The sequence below is a fragment of the Emydura macquarii genome, unplaced genomic scaffold (genome assembly GCF_026122565.2).
Source record: "Emydura macquarii macquarii isolate MOO-44397 ecotype Brisbane River unplaced genomic scaffold, CSIRO-AGI_Emac_v2 contig_1836, whole genome shotgun sequence".
Classification (NCBI taxonomy): domain Eukaryota; kingdom Metazoa; phylum Chordata; order Testudines; family Chelidae; genus Emydura; species Emydura macquarii.
Window position 1 is genome coordinate 290,601 of NW_027131973.1, and position 21,293 is coordinate 311,893.

The 21,293-nt window shown below is 45.0% G+C and overlaps 2 protein-coding genes across 3 annotated transcripts; both read right to left on the reverse strand.

Moving 5' to 3' along the window:
* Nucleotides 1-3,081: 3,081 nt before the first annotated feature.
* Nucleotides 3,082-4,017, reverse strand: LOC137159290 (olfactory receptor 51G2-like). Its single transcript, XM_067557447.1, has one exon. The coding sequence runs from the start codon at nucleotides 4,015-4,017 to the stop codon at nucleotides 3,082-3,084; it is 936 nt and encodes a 311-aa protein (XP_067413548.1).
* Nucleotides 4,018-11,379: 7,362 nt separating this feature from the next.
* On the reverse strand, nucleotides 11,380-17,923 carry LOC137159282 (olfactory receptor 51G2-like). 2 transcript variants are annotated; one of them, XM_067557442.1, is made up of 2 exons: nucleotides 17,915-17,923; nucleotides 11,380-12,321 (listed from the first exon to the last, which is right to left on the reverse strand). In XM_067557442.1, exon 2 carries the CDS (start codon nucleotides 12,313-12,315, stop codon nucleotides 11,380-11,382), a length of 936 nt encoding a protein of 311 aa, XP_067413543.1. In that variant the 5' UTR covers nucleotides 12,316-12,321; nucleotides 17,915-17,923. The 2 variants fall into 2 exon arrangements, with proteins under 2 accessions (XP_067413543.1, XP_067413542.1); XM_067557441.1 differs by lacking the exon at nucleotides 17,915-17,923 and adding an exon at nucleotides 12,765-12,795 and having other exon boundaries at nucleotides 11,380-12,320.
* Between the last annotated feature and the right edge of the window lie 3,370 nt (nucleotides 17,924-21,293).

Consider the following 21,293-nt stretch of genomic DNA (forward strand, 5'->3'; position numbering starts at 1 on the left):
GTAGTTGTTTTCTTATATTTAATAATATTTTTTCTGTGTTCTGTTGTCAATGTATCTTTCAGAAACCATTTTCCCAGACAATTTTTGACAGGTTTTGAACCACTCAAAGTGAGATTGTGTTTGGATCCAGAGTTTTGGTTCACACTGTTAGAGAGATGGAGGCGAGATGCGGGTTTGCATTCAGAATACACCAAAGTTTGAGGATGATCAGAGCTGGAGTTGCCCTCTGGCATCTCTTCTCAATTATTTTACAAAGCAGAACTTGTAATAAGATTTGTTCAGAGGCCAAATTTCATTTTGGTCAGGTTGATAACATTGCACTGATATAATTTAAGGAAGTCATTGTGGAATCAGTGTTTCTTTCCCATTTCCTTGCTGTCGTTGCTAGGACATTGAACATGATTTATTGAAAATAATGTTATAAATATGAAGGCAGTTCTGTTTTTCCCAAGGCAATGTTGAATGTAATCTCAACAGCTGTAAAGATCACTTCAGAGCAGCTACTGAAAGATATGAAGAGGGGCTTGATCGTTGACTTATTATTAAGTATCAATATATGTACTGCCGTAGCACCAGCTAGCTGTGCTCATGGACCAGGACCCCATTGTGTGATGCACTGCACAAACACAGAGCAAAAACACAATCCTTGCCCCAAAGAGCTTGGAATCTCTACACACAGAGCTCCGATTGCCTTTAATGGTGTCACATGAGGGGTAGATTTAGCCCATTGGGACTTATACTCTTACTCCAGTGAAAACTGGGAAATAAACCACTGAACTCAAAGGACCAAATTCTGTTGTCAGTGACACCAGCACAAATCCAGAGTCACTGCATTCACTTCAGTAGCATTACACTTGACTTACACTGGTGTAAAGGAGATCAGAGTCAGGCCCAAATTACACTTTGAATCTCACGTGCATGCACAGGACAATGCTTTGCTTACACCCAGCAGGGCAGGAGGTGTTACTCAAGGAGAAAAGGAGGGCTCAAAATGAGAAACAATGGCTTTTTCATTACTTCTCTCCTCCAACATCTCTGCTGAACCAATATTGCTTGAAAGACTTTGAACTGGGGAGATTGGTCCCAGGCTGGGAAGGAAATCCATCCTGTGTACCAAGATCTGTGAACTGCCTGCAATATTCAATGGGGTGAGAAAAACTGTTTGTTTCAAATCTTACCTCGCCTGGTAAAGTTTAGGAATAAGACAGCATGTTTATTTTTTATTTCTTTCGCAATCAATTTTGATCTTTATGCCTCATGACTTGTGATCACTTTAAATCCTTCTTGCTGTAGTTAATAAACTTGTTTCACTGCTTTATCCTAACCACTGTGTTTGTGTCAAAATGTGTGGGAAACTCTGTTTGAAATAGCAAAGCTGGTGCATAATTATTATCCTCTGCTGGAAAAACGGATTGACATGAGCTTGCTTTGTACAGTGAATAGACCGGACAGTACAATACACATATTTCTCGGGTGCACGGCTGGGCCTAGAGAAGTGGCAGGTGTTGCCCCATGTGTAGTTCATGAGGGGCTGGGAGAGCATTCACGCAACGTTGCATGCTGAGGGCTATGAGTGACCAGAGCCTGGCAGGTTGTGTTGTTCATCAGCAAAGCAGTGCAAAAGCCACCCTGAGGTGGAGAATGAAGGGGGCACAACCATTCAAAGGGTCCATATTGTACCCTGGTGTATGTCACACTGCGCTATACATACAACCCTCCCTCTGCACAGATACACACACAGCCAACCCAAAGCCCCTGTAGTCGCAAGCGCTTGGCCCACCTCTGGCTCCTACCCTTTGCCAGACTCCAACTGCTGCTCCTGGGGCCAGGTCAGATCCACTTCCGGGAATCTCCCCTGGCTGCACAAAGCTCCATTCCTGGTTCCTGCCCTCATCCTACCAGCCTGCAGGGAGAGGGGTCACTGTAAGGGGAGCTCCCTTTACCTAGTGAGCCATTTTCCTTAAGAACAACCCTGCATATCGTCAACATTCAGAGCAGGATGGCAGGAGAGTGGCGCATGCCACCCTTTGCACCAGTTGGGGTGACTACCGGGGGCTAAAGCAAATTTTGCGATGCCTATATCCCCTGAAAGGCCTCGCAGGGCTTCCCTAAGTGATTTTTTGGTCTGGTGGCAATGCTGAAAAAATGAAAAAAATATGGTTTAGGCTGAATCAAATCTTAAATTTTTCTGAATTTCTAGTGACTCCATTTCACGTTTGGTCAAGTGGGGGGATTTGAATCTGGGCCTTCCCACAACCCACATGAGTACTCTAATCACTGACCTGAAGATTATGCTGGGTGATGAGAGACAGCCCCACCACCTTCCCCATCACCTCTGACCATTTATGTGAATGGCCAAAACTATTTTGTCAAATTTGGGAACCGTTTTGGGTCAGCTGAACCTGCATTTTTCCAGCAAATGAACAATCTGTCTGAATAATCTCACCTAGCTTTAGCGTGAACCTGGTTCTTTCTTCAGAGAGGACTAAATGGACTTAAAACACAGAGGAGAAGTTGCGTAAGGTTTGTTCCAGTTATTGGAAGATGTTTGTGAACTCTCATCAGACAATGGAAATAAATGCCATTTGCGGTGTAACTATTCTTAGATTTTAAGGCCAGAAGAGACCACTGTGTTTATCTAGTCTCACCTTCTATATCACACAGCACATAGAAACTCACCCAACAATTTCAACATCAAATGCAATTTCTGGATGAACTAGGAAAACACACAGCTGTGTGCAACAGGAGCACAAAAAGGAGAAGAATTTTCATCACTTTAAATTCTAGGGCATGACCCTGTGCTCCTATCCTGTGGCTGGGAAAAGAAAGGAGGGTCTTGTGGGTAAGGGAGGGCACCAGATTTAGGCAACACACAAAAAATTTCAAACTCTGGCGCAGACTCCCTGTGTGACCTGGGACCTTGACCCGCAGAGCATTGCACAAACCACAGGACCAGCTTCCCAACTGATCAGGCTGGATTCTCACTGTCCCAGAGCTTCTCCCTGCACAGTGGAGACTGGGGATATGAAGAAGCCAGTTACAGGGGATTGATTCTCTGGAGCTGAGTGATGAACTGACCCTTCACTTGACAAATACCCGGATTATCCTCACACGAATTGCTTGTATTTTCACGCTGTACACGATTGGGTTCATCAGGGGTGGGACCAGCATATAGATGTTGCCTAGGACAATCTGAAATATCGGAGAAAAGTTCTTCACGAATCCATATAACACAGCTAAAGCAATATGTGGTGTGTAGAAGAGAAGGACGACACAGACGTGGGAGACACAGGTATTCAGGGCCTTCAGGTGCTTCACGTTGCATGCAATGCTAAACACTGATTTAAAGATCATCACATAGGATAAGAGGATGAGAAGCAAGTCCAACAGCCGTGAAGAGAATGTCAAAAAGAAGCCATAGATGATGTTGACTCTGAAATCTGAACAAGCCATCGTCATGACCTCCTGGTGCAGGCAGAACGAATGGGACAGGATGCTGTCCTTACAGTATCGATGCTGTTTTAGGAGAATGGGGAGTGGTAATATTAGGGTTACCCCTCTAAGTATAGACACTAGTCCCATTTTAGCTATTCTCGGAGGGGTTAAGATGGAAGCATATTTCAGCGGATTACAGATCGCCACAAAGCGGTCAAAGGCCATGCACAAGAGCAAAGAGGATTGAGTTAATGTAAGCGAGTGGATGAAGAACAGCTGGGCAAAACAGGCATCGTGGCTGATCTCCCTAGAGTGAAACCAGTATATGCCCAGTGTCGTTGGTATGGTGGATAACGATATGCCTAGGTCTGTAACGGCCAACATGGAAAGGAAAATGTACATGGGCTCATGGAGGGATGGATCTGTTTTTATAATGAACAGAATGCCTGAATTTCCTAATATGGAAATAACATACGTTAAGAAGAAGGGGATGGAAATCCAGACATGGACATCTTCCAGCCCAGGTATTCCGGTGAGAATGAACACTGCAGGATGGAATTTGGTGTCATTGCCAGCTGACATGGTGTACTGTGTTGGTCCAAGGAGTGTTGAACTTTACTTCCTGAAAGGTAAAGTAACAGGAGACTAGATAATATTGAAGGAGACATCATTCTGCTTTCAGTGCATGTCTAGAGTCTTCCAGAAGGTCAAGGAAGATCAACAAAAACATACTCTTGGATTTACACATGATGACTACCTGTTCTGTTCATTCCCTCTGAAGCATCTGGCATTGTCTCTGTGGAAGACAGGATCCTGGGCTAGATGGACCATTGGTCTGACCCTGTGTGGCCGTTCCTATATTCTCATGTACACCACCGATAGGGAATGCCAGACTGGATCAGACCTGTAGTGCATTTAGTCCCTTTTCCTGTGGCTAGGAATAGAAGTTTCAGAGGAAGTTGGAAGAAGCTGTACAATAGACAGCTGTGAGATAACCTGCACCCAGGGGAAAATTCCTCCTTACACAGACATATTTTATGGTGTAAATCAAGAAGGTTTATGACCCTCTGAAGCTATTTGAAAAACCTCTCACTACTGTAATTGAATTTTCTGGTTCCCCATATCAACCTCCAGTCCCTCTTTGAATCCTACTAAACTCTTGTCCCCATAGCTTACTTCAGTACTGCGTGATTTTACAGCTGTGACCTTGAGAGTGCATGGTGAATACGGTCATTGTATTTATTTGTCCTGCACTGATGCTATATATAAATGTGTTTCATTTCCTCATTATATATTTTTTTTATTTTCTCTATTCCTGAGAGCCCAAATTACACCTCTTTGTACTGCCTCTTTGCAGTACACAGGAAAAATTCTAAGGGCCAGGTTCTGAATGCAGAAACTTTGACTGCAACCGCATTACTCCTGATTAAAATGTGTAAATTCGATGAGAATTGGGCTCTATTAACTTTGATTTACCAAATACTCTCAGTGATACATTGTGCCCCAAAGAATCCCTCTAGAACAAGCTGAATGATTTGCCCGGCCAATGTTGACTGGATCCAGACATGTCAACAATCCTAAAAGCTTCTCTTTATCCTGATAGGACCCGCATCCTCCCTCATGCAAGGGGTCTGTAGATCTTTGGAAAGCTCCAAGCTAACACAATGAGTTACTTTAACTGGGTGGGGGAGGGATTGGAGCCCAAATGGTGAATAGTTCAAACACCAGTGTGACAGGGTGCTGAGCAAGAACTGCTTAGTCTGCCCTCTGTCATGCCAGCTCCAGTTTAGGGAGGTAAATTGGAGATGGCTGGAGATAAATCTGCGCCTAATTAGAGAACCAGAGACAGCTGCCCACGCTCTTAGCCTTAGTGTTGCATTAAGTGCTGAAAGGACGGAAGCCAGAGGAGGGAGGCAGGAGATGGAAGTAGAGCGATAGCTCCCCCACTCCTGGGTGCAGAGGGTAGAAGGCCAGCTTGGTACAGTGAAAAGGTGGTGGGAGCCCAACCTGTAAATAAAACTGCACCAGTGGTTACTGAACCTGAGGGTCTCCCACTGACTTTGTGAATGCAGCAGAAGCAGAAGCAGGGCAGGCACTGCTACACCCTGCTACAACTGGTTTTGCACGAATATCCAGTTGAGCGTGCAAGTTACTTCACACGTGTTCATGTAACCAGTGATGGTTGTAAAGTACATACAACCACTATATGATCCCTTAACTGCACCTCATCTCTACTCTTTGCTAAAACACAGACCAGCAGTTCCTACCAGGAGACATAATCATACAACTGCTCATTGAACAAAGAGTTAATAGCACAAACCCATTGCAAACAGAATTTGAAATACCTCTGAAATATTTTCTAAACCAAAAGCCATTAATTAGTAAAGTTACTCCTGCTGCAACGCCTCTGCTGTTGCATGTAATGAAAATTTGTTTTGTAGATGAAAAGTTTTGGCATAATGTTTATAGATCCATACTTTAGAACACACGTGAACCCATTCTTTCCCCTCGGATCTTCATTCAGGGATGATTTGTCAGGTTAGAGGGGGACCTACAACGTAGCGTGTGTCATCTGGATTTCTTCAGAACTTTAAAAGATTGCAGCCTCTCTGCCCTCATTTCATTGCCTGTCAGCAAAAAAAAGTCTATGGATTCTTCTGCAGCTAGTAGCTTCACTAACCTGTGGTTAATAGTTGACTGGTTCTCCTCAGGTTCTATTATGTCAATCTGCAGCCTTTATCTGGAGTGGTGCAGGCTTTGGGATCAGCATATACAATATTTATTCCCTGGGCTCCCACTTTCTAGTACACTGGTTTTCAACCCTTTTTCATATCTGGACCCCTACAAAATTTCAAATGCAGGTGCGAATAACTTTGGAAATCTAACACATAGTCTGCAGACCCCCAGGCTCTGGTCTAGTCCATTGTACAACTACCAGGTACACCCACTGCTCTAGTACATTGTAATGCAGCACCTATTTCTCAGCTATGATGAAGGTTTGTAGGAAGCAGGTTTCAAAGTGAAATGCATGAGTATTCATGGAAATCAAACTTCATTTCACAGATGAAAGTCATCTATTGCTCTTTCTTTCTCTGACTGTCTGTGCACTGTATTATATAGTCCTAGTTTAATAGCAGGCTGCTGGAAAACAAGGAGGAAGGGAAACGATAGCTGAAGAAAAGCCAGCTCTCACTGCAGGGAGATTAAGAGAGAGCGCCTGAGCTTCACGCTGAGACGAACCTATTTCTGAGCTCCAGTCAAATTACACAGCTTGTTTCGCCAGTGCTCGAAGTCAGTTCAATGGTTGGGCAGCTGGTGCTGTGAAATTCTTTAAACTGACATACACACACACACACAGCACGGGGAATTCACAAGATTCTCATTCTCCTGTGCAGCAAAGGAGTGGGGGTGCTTGAGATAAGAGTCACATACAGACTGTTGTTTTAAAACCTTTTTATTTTCCCATGTGACACATTTTTTCCTACTGTTCAGATTAAACAACAATTTGGTTCAATAAGACTGGCTGGGCACCACAGGTCACAGACTCCCAAAAGGAAGAACCAAAGTTGCAGAACAAGTTTGACCTGCTGGGCAAGCCCAGTTGACCAACCTTGTGCTGTAGACCATGATCCAATCTGAGGGTGGGAGAATGGTGGGAATCCACCCCAGGAGAGGAAAAGGGATGAGACTGACATATGGCTTTTCGAGACCAGAGAGGGGGCAGACATGCAGGATGCCCTGTAACTGTGCGGGGTTTCTACAGGACAAAAATTCCCATAAGCAAATAAACTTGAGGTGGTTTGGGAGCTACCCACTGATATTCCATGGGGTCTTCTCTGGCTCAGAGCACAAAGCACCAATGCAAATGGGACCCATTGAGAAATCCTGACTCAGGTCATCGGGGTTTTCACACTCCCAGCTCACTCTGAATCTGGGGTTTCTGTGTACCTGGAATGATCCCCATAGACCACGGGCACATGGAGTGGAGGGTCCACCAGCTACCTAGTGCTGCTTGCTCTCAAGCTCCTGTCACTGACTCACACCCACAGCCCAGCAGAGTCAGCTGCCGCTGCACAGAACATCTGCCCAATTCAACAGCTGGCAGCTTTTACCCTTCCCTTGGCGTGTGAAAGATTTAAAGACACAGAAACCTGCCAACGTACCCAATGCCTGCGAGAAGGGGAGCAGCTGCCAACAGAGATCTGCACCCTAACGGAGAAGGAATCAGCGGAAAGCTTGCAGGGGCAGCAAGCAGTGTCTGCTCAGACAGGCTGCAACTGTACTTATGAAGTATGTTTGACCATTTCCTTGGGGGCCATGTGACCACCTGGGACCCTCCGCGGATTGGTTCAGTGTGTGCCAGCTTTAACCCCGTCATGCCCAATGGCAAACTGCTGGAAGTCCAATCACAGGGGAAGCTTGGTGATGCCACCGGCCTGGACAGCAGCACAAACCCTGCTGCAGGCTCTATTCCTGCTTTATGCGTACAGCTCAGAGGAATGAAAAGGCTCCCTCGAGTGCAGCCGACTGTTACCAGTGATGCTGTAACAGCTGTAATCTTGCTGCAATACAGTAAATCAGACTGATAATAGTTATGTAGGGTCAGATTTATCCCCGGCAACCCCCTCTCCTGCATTACAAACTCAGGGTGCAGGCTGGGGGAGGACGATTCCACACAGCTTCTACCTGCAAATTTCTCTCAGATTGTTCCAGTAGGGCAGCTCCTTCCTTTCTTCCTCATATATCAACAAAGCAATCCAGCATGCTTGGATCCGCAAGCTAAGCACAGATCTCAGTGATCTCCTGATAGGGAGGCCCTTCCACCCACAATCTCTGTTCCTCCACAACTGCTCTGGGACCCTCTCCAGCTCCCTGGGAGCACAGGTTCATTGGTGATGTGCTACCAGGGCCTGTGGCAGTACCCAGTGCACATAGGATCTGCTTAGGGGCCGTTGTAGAGGTTGGAGGCGGCTGGTTATGGTAGCTGGTGAGGAACAAAGCCCAAGCCACACACTGGCAGGAGGTTTAAACCTTTCCCTACCCAGAGTGCAGTCAGAGACTCAGTCAGTGGCACCTCCATTGCTCTTAGGAGGAACAGGCAGACCACAAAGGTCCAATTTCTCTTGGGGACCCAGGCAGCTGTGGGCTGTAATTGCATCTGAATGTTCAGCAAAGAATTATCAGTTTTCTATGAATACCACTCCCAAAAATGGATAAAAAGGAAATAGTTTACTTTGGGTCACAATTTATCGAATCGCAGCTTCTGGCACCAGAAGGTTTAGGGACACTAGAACATGGGGTTGCTTCCCTGACCACCTTGGCTAATAGCCATTGATGGATATATCCTCCATCAATTGATCTAGTTCTTTTTGGAACCTCATTATAATCTTGGCTTTCACAGCATCCTCAGGCAAGGAGTTCCACAGGTTGACTATGAGTTGTGTGAAGAAATATTTCCTTTTGCTTGTTTTAAAACTGCTGCCTCTTCATTTCACTTGGTGACCCCTTTTTTTGGTGTTATGAGAAGAAGTAAATAACACTTCCTTATTTACTTTCTCCACACCAGTCATGATTTTATAGACCTCTATCATGTAAGTCCTTAGTCATCTCATTTCCATGCAGAAAAGCTCCAGCCTCATTAATCTCTCCTCATATGGAAGCTGTTCTATACCCCTAACCATTTTAGTGGCCCTTTTCAATACTTTTTCCATTTGCAATATATCTTTTTTGAGATGAGGTGATCAGACCTACACATAATATTCAAGATGTAGGTGCACCATGGATTTATAAAGAGGCAATAAAATATTTTCTCTTATTTTTATCCCTTTCTCAATGACTCCCAACATTCTGTTAGCTTTTATGGCTGCTGCTGCACTTGAGCGAATGTTTTCAGAGAACTATCCACAATAAGTACAAAATCTCTGTCTGGAGTGGTCACAGCTTATTTATTGTATATGTATAGTTTGGATTCTGTTTTCCAATGTGCATTACTGTGCATTTATCAACATTGAATTGCATTTGGCATTTTGTTGCCCAATCACGCAGTTTTGTGAGATTCCTTTGTAACTTTTCGCAGTCTGCTTTGGACTTAACTATCTTGAGTAATTTTGTATCATCTGCAAACTTTGCCACCTCACTGTTTACCCCTTTTTCCAGATCATTTATGAGTATGTTGAACAGGACTGGTCCCTTTACAGACCCTTGGGGGACACCACTATTTATCGCTCTCCATTCTGAAAACGGGCTATTCATTCCTACCCTTTGTTTCCTATCTTTTAAGCAGTTACTGATCCAGGAGAGACCTTCCTTCTTATACCATGACATATCAGTTTCCTTATGTGCTTTTGGTGGGGGACCTTGTCAAGGATTTCTGAAAATCTAAATACACTATATCCACTGCATCATCCTTGTCCACATGCATGTTGAACTCTCGTAGGTTGGTGAGACGTGATTTCTCTTACATAAACACATTTACTCTTACCCAACAAATCGTGTTCATTGAAATGTCTGATAATTCTGTTCTTTACTACAGTTTCAACCAATTTGCCTGTCCTAAAAATCAGCTTGGGGGGGGCCTGTAAATGCCGGGTCACCTCTGGAGCCTTCTTTATAAGTTGGCGTCACATTAGCTATCCCCCAGTCATCTGGTACAAAAGCTGATTTAAATGATTTGTAACTTTCCACAGTTAGTAGTTCTGCAATTTCACATTTGCGTTCCTTCAGAACTCTTGGGTCAATCCCAACTGGTCCTGTGCTCACATATTACTGTTTAATTTACTAATCTCATGGTAACACTTGCTATGTAAGCACTAGGGTTTGTTATTAACCCCTGGGTGAAGAATCGCTGTATTGCCAGCTGCTGGGTCCCATCCCACGGCAGACCCCTTGTCCTGGGCCAAGGCTTTGGTGCTGCTAAATGCATCAGATACCAGATCCAAGTGCGTATTTTAACCTGTAGGTGCCCAGGGATCATGCCCTGCTTTGTGCGCTTCACGTCCACAGGCAAATGCCTGGTTCTGGCAGAGACTGAAAAATAATAATAAATTCTATTCTAAATCCAAACCCCATAATAATAAAGTGAGCTTTATCTTTTCGTATTTTATTTAAATTACGCATAATTAACGCAGGAAAATCCCAGAGGGGATGGGGAAAAAATGCGTAATTAATGCGTGAAAAACCTGAAGGGGATGGGGAAGGCATCTGGGCCTGAGTGTCTTGCCAGGACTCCTGTGTGTGCAACCTTCAGTCACACACACAGCTCTGCTCTGCCTGGAGACAGAAAGATTGTTTGGGGGGGGCACAGCAGGTGTGCTGTGTGCAGAGCTATGCATGGGGCGGGGGGCTGCCTGAATGGCTTCTCTTGGGGCTTCTGCTTTAATCCTGTCTCTGACAAACTCAGTCAGAAGTGCCTGGGTGAGGGTGCCAGGTTCAGGTAGGCAACCGTGCCCCTGGAATAGCTCCTCTCACAGTTGGTGACGCTCTCATGGATCACGCAGCAGCCAGAGTGCTCAGGAAGGGCCAGGACTGCAATTGGAAAACAGCTCTGCAGCTTTTCTCATGGCCCCTGCGTGTTCAACAAGAGACGGGACAGTGACAGGTCATGGACAATGGGTCAAAACATCCACTTTCCTTCTCTGTACTGACTGTATCCACAGCAATTCTGCGATAACATCCCACCCATCCCCTGGCTCTACACAAACACAGTCACTTTGTAAATGCTGCTTCCTGTCTTGGTTCCATTCCCCCAGTGTTCTGTCCTCCGTTAGCAGCTGCTGAGGACAGCCCTAGTCCCTTTACTCCAGGTATCAATCGAGTCTGAACCTCTCTGTAAAGAGATGAGATCTGTAGTGCATGTCCTCATGTAAGAGTCTAGGATGGAATAGGTGGCACTTGTTTTTCATCTCCTCTGTCACCAGCACAGTAGCCGGGTGATGAACTGACCTTTTATTTGACGAACATCCTGATAATCCTCACACGAATTTGTTTGCTTTTCACGCTGTAGACGATTGGGTTCATCAGGGGTGGGACCATCATGTAGACATAGCCCATGACAATCTGAATGAAGGAAAAAGAATTCTTCCCGAATCTGTGTATCACTGACAATCCGATCAGTGCCGTGTAGAAGAGGAGAACAGCACAGACATGGGAGACGCACGTGTTCAGGGCCTTGATGCGCTCTGCATGGGAAGCAATGCTCCGCACAGTTTTGAGGATCATAACATAAGATAGGAGAATGAATAGCGAGTCCAAGCCCACTGTGGAGACTATAACAAACAAGCCGTAGACGCTGTTCACTCTGATATCTGAACAAGCCATCTTCATGACATCCTGGTGCAGGCAGTAGGAATGGGAGAGGATGTTGACTTGACAGTATCGGAACCGTTTCAGGAGAATAGGGAGTGGGAATATTAGGACCACCCCTCTTAGCAGAGACACCAGTCCCATCTTGGCTACTCTCAGTGGGGTTAAAATGGAAGCATATCTCAGCGGATTATAGATTGCAACAAAGCGGTCAAAGGCCATAAACAAGAGCATCGTGGATTCAATGCCGGAAAGGAAGTGGATGAAGAACAGCTGGGCAAAACAGGCATCAAAGCTGATCTCCCTAGAGTTAAACCAGTATATACCCAGTATTGTTGGCATGGTGGATATTGATATGCCGAGGTCTGTGATGGCCAACATGGAAAGGAAAATGTACATGGGCTCATGGAGGGTTGGATCTGTTTTTATAATGAACAGAATGACTGAATTTCCTAATATGGAAATAATGTACATTAAACAGAAGGGGATAGAAATCCAGACGTGGATGTCTTCCAGCCCAGGTATTCCGGTGAGAAGGAACACTGCATGTTGTAATATGGTGTCATTGATAGTTGACATAATGTTCTGGGCAGGTCAGAGGAGTTTTGAAAGATATTTCCTGAAAGGAAAAATAAGAGGAGACTAGATGATATTTAAAGAGACGTCTTTCTGCTCTCAGTGCAAGTCTAGTGTCTTCGAAGAGGTCAAGAAAGATAAGCGAAAACATAGTCAGAATTGGGCTCGATTAACTTTCACTTACCAAATGCTCTCGGTGATACACTTTGACCTCCAACAATCCCTCTAAGGGAATCTGAATGTTTTTTCCCAGCACTGTTGACTGGGTCCAGAGATGTCGATCATCCCACAGGATTCTCTTTATCCTCACAGGACCCTCATCCTCTCCTCATGCAAGGGATCTGTAGATATTTGGCAAGTTCCAAGCTAACACAATGAGTTACTTCAGCTGGGTGGGGGGGATTGATGGTCCAACTGATGAATAGTGCAAACACCAGTGTGAGAGGGTGCTGAGCAAGAACTGCTTAGTCTGCTCTCTGTCATGCCAGCTCCAGTTTAGGGAGGTAAATTAGAGCTTTCTGGAGAGAAACCTGTGCATAGTTAGAGAACCGGAGACAGTTGCCTGCCTAGTTAGCCTTGGGGCTGCATGAAGAGCTGAGAGGAGGGAAGCCAGGGGAGGGAGGCAGGGAGTGGAAGTAGAGCGATAGCTCCTCCATTCTGGGTGCAGACGCTACAAGGCAATGTTGATACGGTGAAAAGGTGGTGAGAACACAATCTGTAAATAAAATTGCACCAGTGGTTCCTGAACCTGAAGGTCTCCCACTGACTTTGTGAAAGCAGCAGAGGCAGGGCAGGCACTGCAACACCCTCCCACAACTGGTTTTATACTAATATCAGTTACTGCAAATTACTGCAGCGATGCTTATGTAACCAGTGAGAGACTTAAATTACATACTACCACTGTATAATCGCCTTGACTGCACTTCACCTCTACTCTTTGCTGAAACACAGACCAGTGGTTCTCTTGTTTCATGACTTTTTGGAATGCCTTGCACAATAATAGGAGAATTGTTGTGTGCATGATTCTGAATGTCAGTGTTACAAACAGCTTCTGGTCTCTTACCAGGAGACAGAATCATACAACTGCTCACTGAACAAAGCATTAATAGCACAAATCCATTGCAAACAGTGTTTGGAATACCTCTGAAATATTTTCTAAAACAAAAGCCGTTAAGTAGTAAAGTTACTCCTGCTCCAACACCTCTGCTGCTGACTTTTGATAGACATGCATGTAATGAACATTTGTTAAATAGTACTTGTATTACGATGAAAAGTTTTGGCATAACATTTATAGAACCATACTTTAGCGCACACATGTGAACCCATTCTTTCCCATCGGATCTTCTTTCAGGGATGTTTTCTCAGGTTAGAGGGGGACCTAAAAAATAATGTGTGTTATCTTGATTTCTTGAGAACTTGAAAAGATTGTAGCCTGTCAGCCCTCATTCAATCATCTGTGAGCAAACAAAAGCCTGGGCAATCCTTTGCAGCTGCTACATTCCCTATCCCTGGGTTCATAGCTGACTGGTTCTCCGCTGGTTCTCTGATGTCAATCTGCAGCCTTTATCCGGAGTGGTGCAGGCTTTGGGATCAGCATATACAATATTTATTCCCTGGGCTCTCACTTTTTGAACACTGGTTTTCAACTCTTTTTTATATCTGGACCCCTACAATATTTCAAATCCAACACATAGTCTCCAGACCCCCGGGGTCTAGTCGAATCCATTGTTCAACCACCAAGTACAACCACTGCTCTAGTACATTGTAACACAGCACCTGTTTCTCAGCTATGATGAGAGTTTGCAGGAAGCAGGTGTCAATGTGAAATGCATGAGTATCTGTGAGTATTTTACAGATGAAAGTCATCTATTACTCTTTCTCTCTCTGACTGTCTGTGCACTGTATTATTTAGTCCTAGTTTAATAGAAGGCTGCTGGAAAGTAAAGAGGAAGGGAAACAATAGCTCAAGAAAAGCCAGCTCTCACTTCAGGGAGATTAAGAAAGACCACCTGAGCTTCACGCTGAGACAAGCTACACAGCTTGTTTCGCCAGTGCTAGGAGTCTTTTCAATGGTTGGGCAGCTGGTGCTGAGAAACTCTTTAGACACACACACACACACACAGCTTGGGGAAGTCAGAAGATGCTCATTCTGCCTGAGTCCCAAAGGAGTGGGGGTGCTTGAGGTAAGGGACTTGTACAGACTGTTATTTTAAAACCCTTTTATTCTCCCATGTGATATTTTTTTCCTACTGTTCAGATTAAACAACAATTTGGTTCAATAAGACTGGCTGGTCACCGCAGGTCACAGACTCCCAAAGTGATGAACCAAAGTTGCAGAACAAGTTTGACCTGCTGGACAAGCCCAGTTGACCTCCCTTGTTCTGTACCAGGGTCCAGTCTGAGGGTGGGGGAATGGTGGGATTCCCCCACAGGAGAGGGAAAGCGATGAGGCTGATATCTGGCATTCGGAGATCGGAGAGGGGCAGAGATGTAGGATGCCCAGTAATTTTGGGAGGTTTCTACAGGACAGAAATTTCCATAAGCAAATGAACTTGAAGTGGTTTGCGAAATACTCATATTCTATGGGCTCTTCTCTGTCCCAAAGCACACAGCGCCTCTGGAAATGGGACCCATTGAGAAATTCTGACTCGGCTCATTGGGGTTTTCACAGTCCGAGCTCCCTTTGAATCCATGGTTTCTGTGTACCTGGAGGGATCCCCAATGGAACATAGGCACATGGAGTGGGGGATCCCCCAGCTACCTCATGCTGCCTGCTCTCCAGTCCCTGTCACTGCATCACACCCAGAGCCCAGCAGAATCAGCTGCCATTGCACAGAACATCTGCCCATGTCAACAGCTGGCAGCCTTTACCCTTCCCTTGGTGTTTGAAAGGTTTAAAGACACAGAAACCTGCCAACGTACCCAATGCCTGCGAGAAGAGGAGCAGCTGCTAACAGAGGTCTGCACCCTAACGGAGAAGGAGTCAGCGGAGAGCGTGCACGGGCAGCACGCAGTGTCTGCTCAGTCAGGCTGCAACTGTCCTTATAAATTGTATTTGTCCATTTCCTTGGGGGCCACTTTGCCACCTGGGACCCTCAGCTGATTGGTTGAGCGTGTGCCAGCTTTAAGCCTGTCATGGCTAATGGCAAATTGAAGGAAGCCCAATCCCAGGGGATGCCCAGTAATGCCATGAAACTGGACAGCAGGACAAGCCCTCTCGCAGTCTCTGTTCCTGTAATCCAGGCTGTCAACGCTGTGTATATGGCTCAGAGGAGTCACAGGGCTCCTTCGAGGGTGGTGGAGTGGTACCAGTGATGCTTTTACAGCTGTAATCTCTCTGCAATACAGTAAAATACTCTAATAATAGTTATGTAGGGTCAGATTTCTCCCCGGCAACCCCCTTTCCTGCATTATAAACCCATGGTGCAGGCTGGGGAAGGAAAATTCCACACAGTTCTTACCTAAATATTTCCCTCAGATTGTTTCAGTATGGCAGGTTCCTTCCCTTCTGCCTCAGAACAGGGTGACCCAGCATCCATGGATCCCCAAGGTTATTATATAACAAAACACAGTCTTCACTTCTATTTGGATGAGCAAGGAAAAGATATTTATTAACAAGATAATTACCTGGGGCAACACCTTCACCTGAACTGAGCCCCCGATCTGCGTTGAATGCGGGTTTTTATACAGACTTATTACCAAGTCATTGTTATACAGCAAAATGCATTAAGTATGCATAATACAAAGAAGAAATAATGGTGAGTTGCACAAACAGTGTCACGTATACAGCTGCACAAGGGACTTCCCTTATTTGGTTACATTCCCGTATTTGGTTACAAAAGAAGGCATGCACATAGCTTTTTGCTAAATTGGAAAAATACAAATTCAGTCAAAAGAAAGAGACAGTCAGCAGTTTGCTACCTTATTTAGCTTCAGAGAAAATTTCGCCCACGCATAGCTGACCATGCTTATTGGTTAACACATTCCTAACTTCCTCTTGGCCTTCAGCTAGATGCTCAAACAGTCTTTGTGACAAACTTCATGTTTCCACATTCCCCCTTTTTTGCTATGAAGCACAACAAGCTGTATCTCAAGTTTGTCACAACTCTTTAATTTCCCTTATCAACTTCAATATGCATGATATCCTGCACCTCTTCATATTCCTCCATTTGTTCCTTTAAAATCCTTGTATACATTAGCTGAATAGCTCTGCGTTCTGTAGTTTGAGCCTGGGTAGTCATTTGATACGTGGCACAGGTACAGCAAAATTTGATAAGCATAAAGAAGACATAAATACGCACAATTATGCCAAGGAGAAACAACAGACCTTGGATAATGGTGGAGCCTAAGTTTCCAATCTGGGAACTAAACCAGCTCCAGAGGTCCCAACTATCTGACTGGTGTAATTTCTCGGTAGCTTCTTGTATTTTTTGCAATGCTTTAGAAATACCCCCCTCATTATCTGGGATGTAAGTGCAGCACTCCTGGCCAATAATTCCTCAAGCTCCTCCTTTCTCAGCCATAATGAGATCAAGGGCTATGCGGTTTTGAAGAGACATCAGCCTAATAGCACTTACTTCCTCAGTGAGAGAGGCAATAGAAATGATGGTATTGTTTGCTACCTCTCCTAGGACTGAAGACACCCTTCTTATTTCTCGGAGGGCCAGTCCTACCCCATATTGAGAAAGGGTAATAACCCAATATTGTTGGGTTTCAGTGATGGCTCTTTTGGCCCATGTTGGAAAGAGTGTGGAGGCCATGGGTGGTATGACAGATGGCAGGCTGCAGATAGTCAGGATAACAAACCCATTCCATTCCACTGGCCTATGCTTATATGCATTTTTCCTGCATACCCAATATTCCCTTGGCCTGGCTGTGGTTCCATAGTCACATTGCTTAATTCAGAACCCAGAAAGCCAATATGGACCTTTCAAATAAATTGTGGGTGTCCTTACTGCATGATCATATACTGCTTGGGAACAATTTTGGGCTATGCCTAAAGATCTCCAGCCAGTAGAATTACAAACATAACATACCCTGTCCTCTTTATTTGGATAGTCTGTGACCTTTGAGTATTCAGTCACATTTCTACCAACATATTGCCAGGTGGCATTTTCACCAAAGGCAAGTTCCTCCCAAGAGATATCGTTTTGAGATACTGCAATAGGAACCAGTGGAATCCCTCCTCTGGCGTGGATGGGTAGGTGCCCACAAACCCAACAGTTAGTAATGTTAAGGTCCCGTGTGTATTGTAATAGAATACGCAGGAATGTGTTGGAGCCAATAACACAGGGAGTCAAGAGTGCCAATGACACATACATAAAGCTATTCATGATCCTTACTTAACAGTGAATACAGACTTAACCTTACACTGTTCTTCAGAGCAGCCTTAGTTGTGGCAAATCTCCTTCATGTGCTGGAGTCAATTTTCTTCAAGTAGAGGAGAGGTTGCCAGCACTTCACCCTACTAGTTGGTGTTTGGAGTCTGTTTTAAGGCTATGTAATTGGTTAGTCTTACATGAGCGCAGGTTGTAGTCCTGGCACAGTGTGTTGCGTCCGTTGAGGCCGGAGTTTGATACTGGGGCCTTGGTGGTTATCGCACTGTCTTCAACAGGAGCTGTTAATGAGGATTCCTTTGGCGAGAGGACTTTTCTGCAACGCGATGCGTGGATCCAGATGCTTTTCCCTTCACATTTGACAACTGTGTGGGTAGTGAGTAGGCCTTGAAATGGGCCGGTCCACTGAGCGTCAAGTGCATTCTTCCGCTTGTGGTTCTTTATCAGAACCCAATCTACGGGCTGGAGGCCATGGCACGACTCCGTTGGTGAGGGCTGCTGGGCTTCCTTAACCTGTGAATGAAATTGCTGTACACATGCAATTAACTTCTTACAATAGTCTATCACCAGCTCATCTGCAAAGTGTAAGTCCCAGCGTTTTAAGGACAAGGCAGTTACCAGGGTTCGCATAGGGCGACCTGTCAAAATCTCATGGGGTGAAAGTCCAGTGATTCTGCTTGGAGTGGAACACATCGTCATTAAAGCCAATGGCAAGGCATCCACCCATGTAAAGTTGGTTTCTAAGCAAAGTTTCAACAAATTTAATTTCAGCACCCCATTCAGTCTCTCCACTAGCCCAGCTGACTGTGGATGATAGGGGCAATGAAGGTTGTGTTTCACCTGCAGGGCTTTTTGGATCTCCTGGAAAACTTGTCCTGTGAAATGTGTCCCTCTTTCACTATTGATGGAACATGGTATACCATAGCGAGGGATAATACCCTTGAGCAAAATTCTAACAGCAGTTCATGCATCATTCTTAACACAAAGAAAGGCTTCAACCCACTTTGAGAAGGCATCAGCAATAACAAGTACATATTCATATCTGTTGACATGTGGTAATTGTATAAAGTCAACCTGTATATTTACCAATGGGCCCCAAGGCGGGGGATGATTACCTAGTTTGGTTTTTTCAACCTTTCCCACATTAAAATGTGGGCAAATGGGACAAGAGACGCAAATTTGTTGTACCATCATAGAAATACCTGGGGCAAACTAATGTTTTTTGATTTGTACCAACATCCTCCCTTTGCTTGTGTGTGCCATACCATGGTGCAGACAAGCAATAAACGGCAGGGATGCGCATGGAACTGCTATCCTGTTCAGGGGGTCAACCCACAGACCCGAGGAATTGAGAATACATCTCACCATCTGCCAAGCAGACAATTCTTAGGTGTTGCTGCCAACTGCATTTGAGGGACATCTGGATCGGACGGATGAAGATCATGCAAAAGTGGGAAAAGCATAAGTTGGCGGGCCAGGGAGGAAAAGGAACTGTATGATTGGGAGGCCGCCCATTTAGCAGAAAAGTCAGCCAACTAATTTCCTTTGGCCACCAGGTCTGTGGAAGTTGTATGAGCCTGGCATTTAACTATAGCAAGTTTGGAAGGTAGTTGAATGGCATCTAGTAGTTTGGACACAAAGGGGCCATTTTTGATAGGATTGCCTGCGGAAGTAAGAAACCCACGCTGTTTCCATAGGGCTGCAAAGTCCTGTGCAACACCATAGGCGTAGCGGGAGTCAGTATAAATGATTGCAGTTTTATTACAGGCCAACTGGCAAGCGCGAGTGAAAGTAATCAACTCTGCCACTTGGGCTGATGTATTTTCTGAAAGTGGGGAAGATTCGAGGGCTTTAAAGTGAGTGCAGATTGCATAACCAGCAACGACGATACCTTGGTCATTGCGATAGAATGAGCCATCAACGAAGAAAATAAAATCAGGGTTTGGAAAAGGGATAGACAGAATATCAGGTCTGGGTTTAGTGAGTAAATCAATTAGAGCCATACAGTCATGAGGCTCTGCCTCCGAAGGGGTAGGAAAAAGGGTGGAGGGGTTAAGTGGAGAGAATCGGTGGATGGTAATGTTGGTGGAGGAAATGAGAAGGACCTCATATTTGGAGGACTGAGCTGCAGACAAGTGTTGAGTCTGAGTGCGCAGCAGGATGGTGGAACAAACAATTTAAGTGGGTTGCCCAGAAAAAGGGAGGAGGAGGAGTCCACGGTCAAAGTGGCTGCTGCCTGCGCGGAGGCAGGGTGGCAGGGCTGCTGCAAACGGGTCAAGGGCTTTGGAAAAAAAAGCGATGGGGTGATTTCCGCTTCCGTGTTTCTGAGCAAGAACCGCTTGAGAGAACCGCCCCCCCTTTTCATGTGAAAAAAGAAGAAAGGGTTTGGTGTAATCGGGGTGGCCTAAGGCTGGGGCGGTGGCCAGGGTTTGTTTTAATGACACAAAGCAGGCTTCTGCCTCCAGTGTCCAAGCAAAAGGTTGTGAGGATTCTGAAAGAAGAACTTGTAAGGGTTTTGAAATAAGGGCATAATCAGGAATCCACTGTCAGGAATATCCATCCATTCCCAGAAAGGGTTTAACTTGAAACACAGAGTGGGTCAAAGGACCGAGAGAAGCACTTTAATGTGGCTGGGACAAATTTTTCTAGAATTCGGGCCAATAACCTTCCCTAAGTAAATGACCTCCTGTCGGCAAAATTGGAGTGTGTCCTTGGACACCTTGTGTCCCTTATGAGCCAATGCCGAGAGGAGGTAAATTGAGTATGAAAGAGTGGCTTCCTTCGAAGGAGAGGCTAAAAGTAAATCATCGACATTCTGTATTAAAACAGAATTTCCAGGGAAGGAGAGGTCAGCCAAATTTTGTTTAAGAGCTTGTGAGAAAAGGGAGGGTGATTCGGTGTAACCCTGGGGCAAATCTGTCCAAATGAATTGCTTGCCTTTGTGAGTAAAAGCAAATAGAAATTGGGACTCAGGGGAAATGGGGACTGAGAAAAAGGCGGAACAAAGATCAACCACAGTAAAATGGGTGGCTGATGGGCATATTGAGGACAAAATCATAGTTGGGTTAGGTACTATAGGGAAGCTGGGAATTATGACCTGATTTATGGGTTGGAGAATTGGACAAATCTCCATGCATTTTTCTTGGGTTTCTTAATGGGCAGTATAGGGGAATTGCAAGGACTGGTGGTATTGTCAAGGAAAAGATCACGCAGCTTCTCTCTTAGGGTTGAATCGAGCAGATCTTTAATTGTGGCACATACACAGGAAGCTATAGCTATAGAGGAAGCCCAGACACCATGTCCCTGTGCTGATCTCTGGAACTTCGCCTTGGTACAGAATACAGATGGCTTATATAGGTTTTTAAGATTCCTTTTTACATATAGATCGTATAGTGGAGCTTCTGATACTTAAGAGGTCATTTACCGCACATAGAGTATTTATAACACACCATGGGGGTCTCACAGTGCCAGCATGCTCCGTTGATTCTCCCGGTGCCAGTGAGTCCCGAGTCACATATAGTCACTTGTTATCTATTTGACAGGGTATGGCTGAGTGCAGTTACAAAGGTAGTTAACGTCTTACAACATAAACCAATGATTTTGCATTTCTATTGTAGTTCTAAGACATCCTGCCCGAATTTAGCA

Bases quoted from the DNA above. Each gene is read 5' to 3' on its own strand.
- LOC137159290 (XM_067557447.1), bottom strand. From the start codon at position 4,017: ATGTCAGCTGGCAATGACACCAAATTCCATCCTGCAGTGTTCATTCTC.
- LOC137159282 (XM_067557441.1), bottom strand. From the start codon at position 12,795: ATGACAGAGAGCAGACTAAGCAGTTCTTGCT. The intron at 12,321-12,764 runs CAGCACCCTCTC...GACCTGCCCAGA, and splicing joins CAGACTAAGCAGTTCTTGCT to ACATTATGTCAACTATCAAT.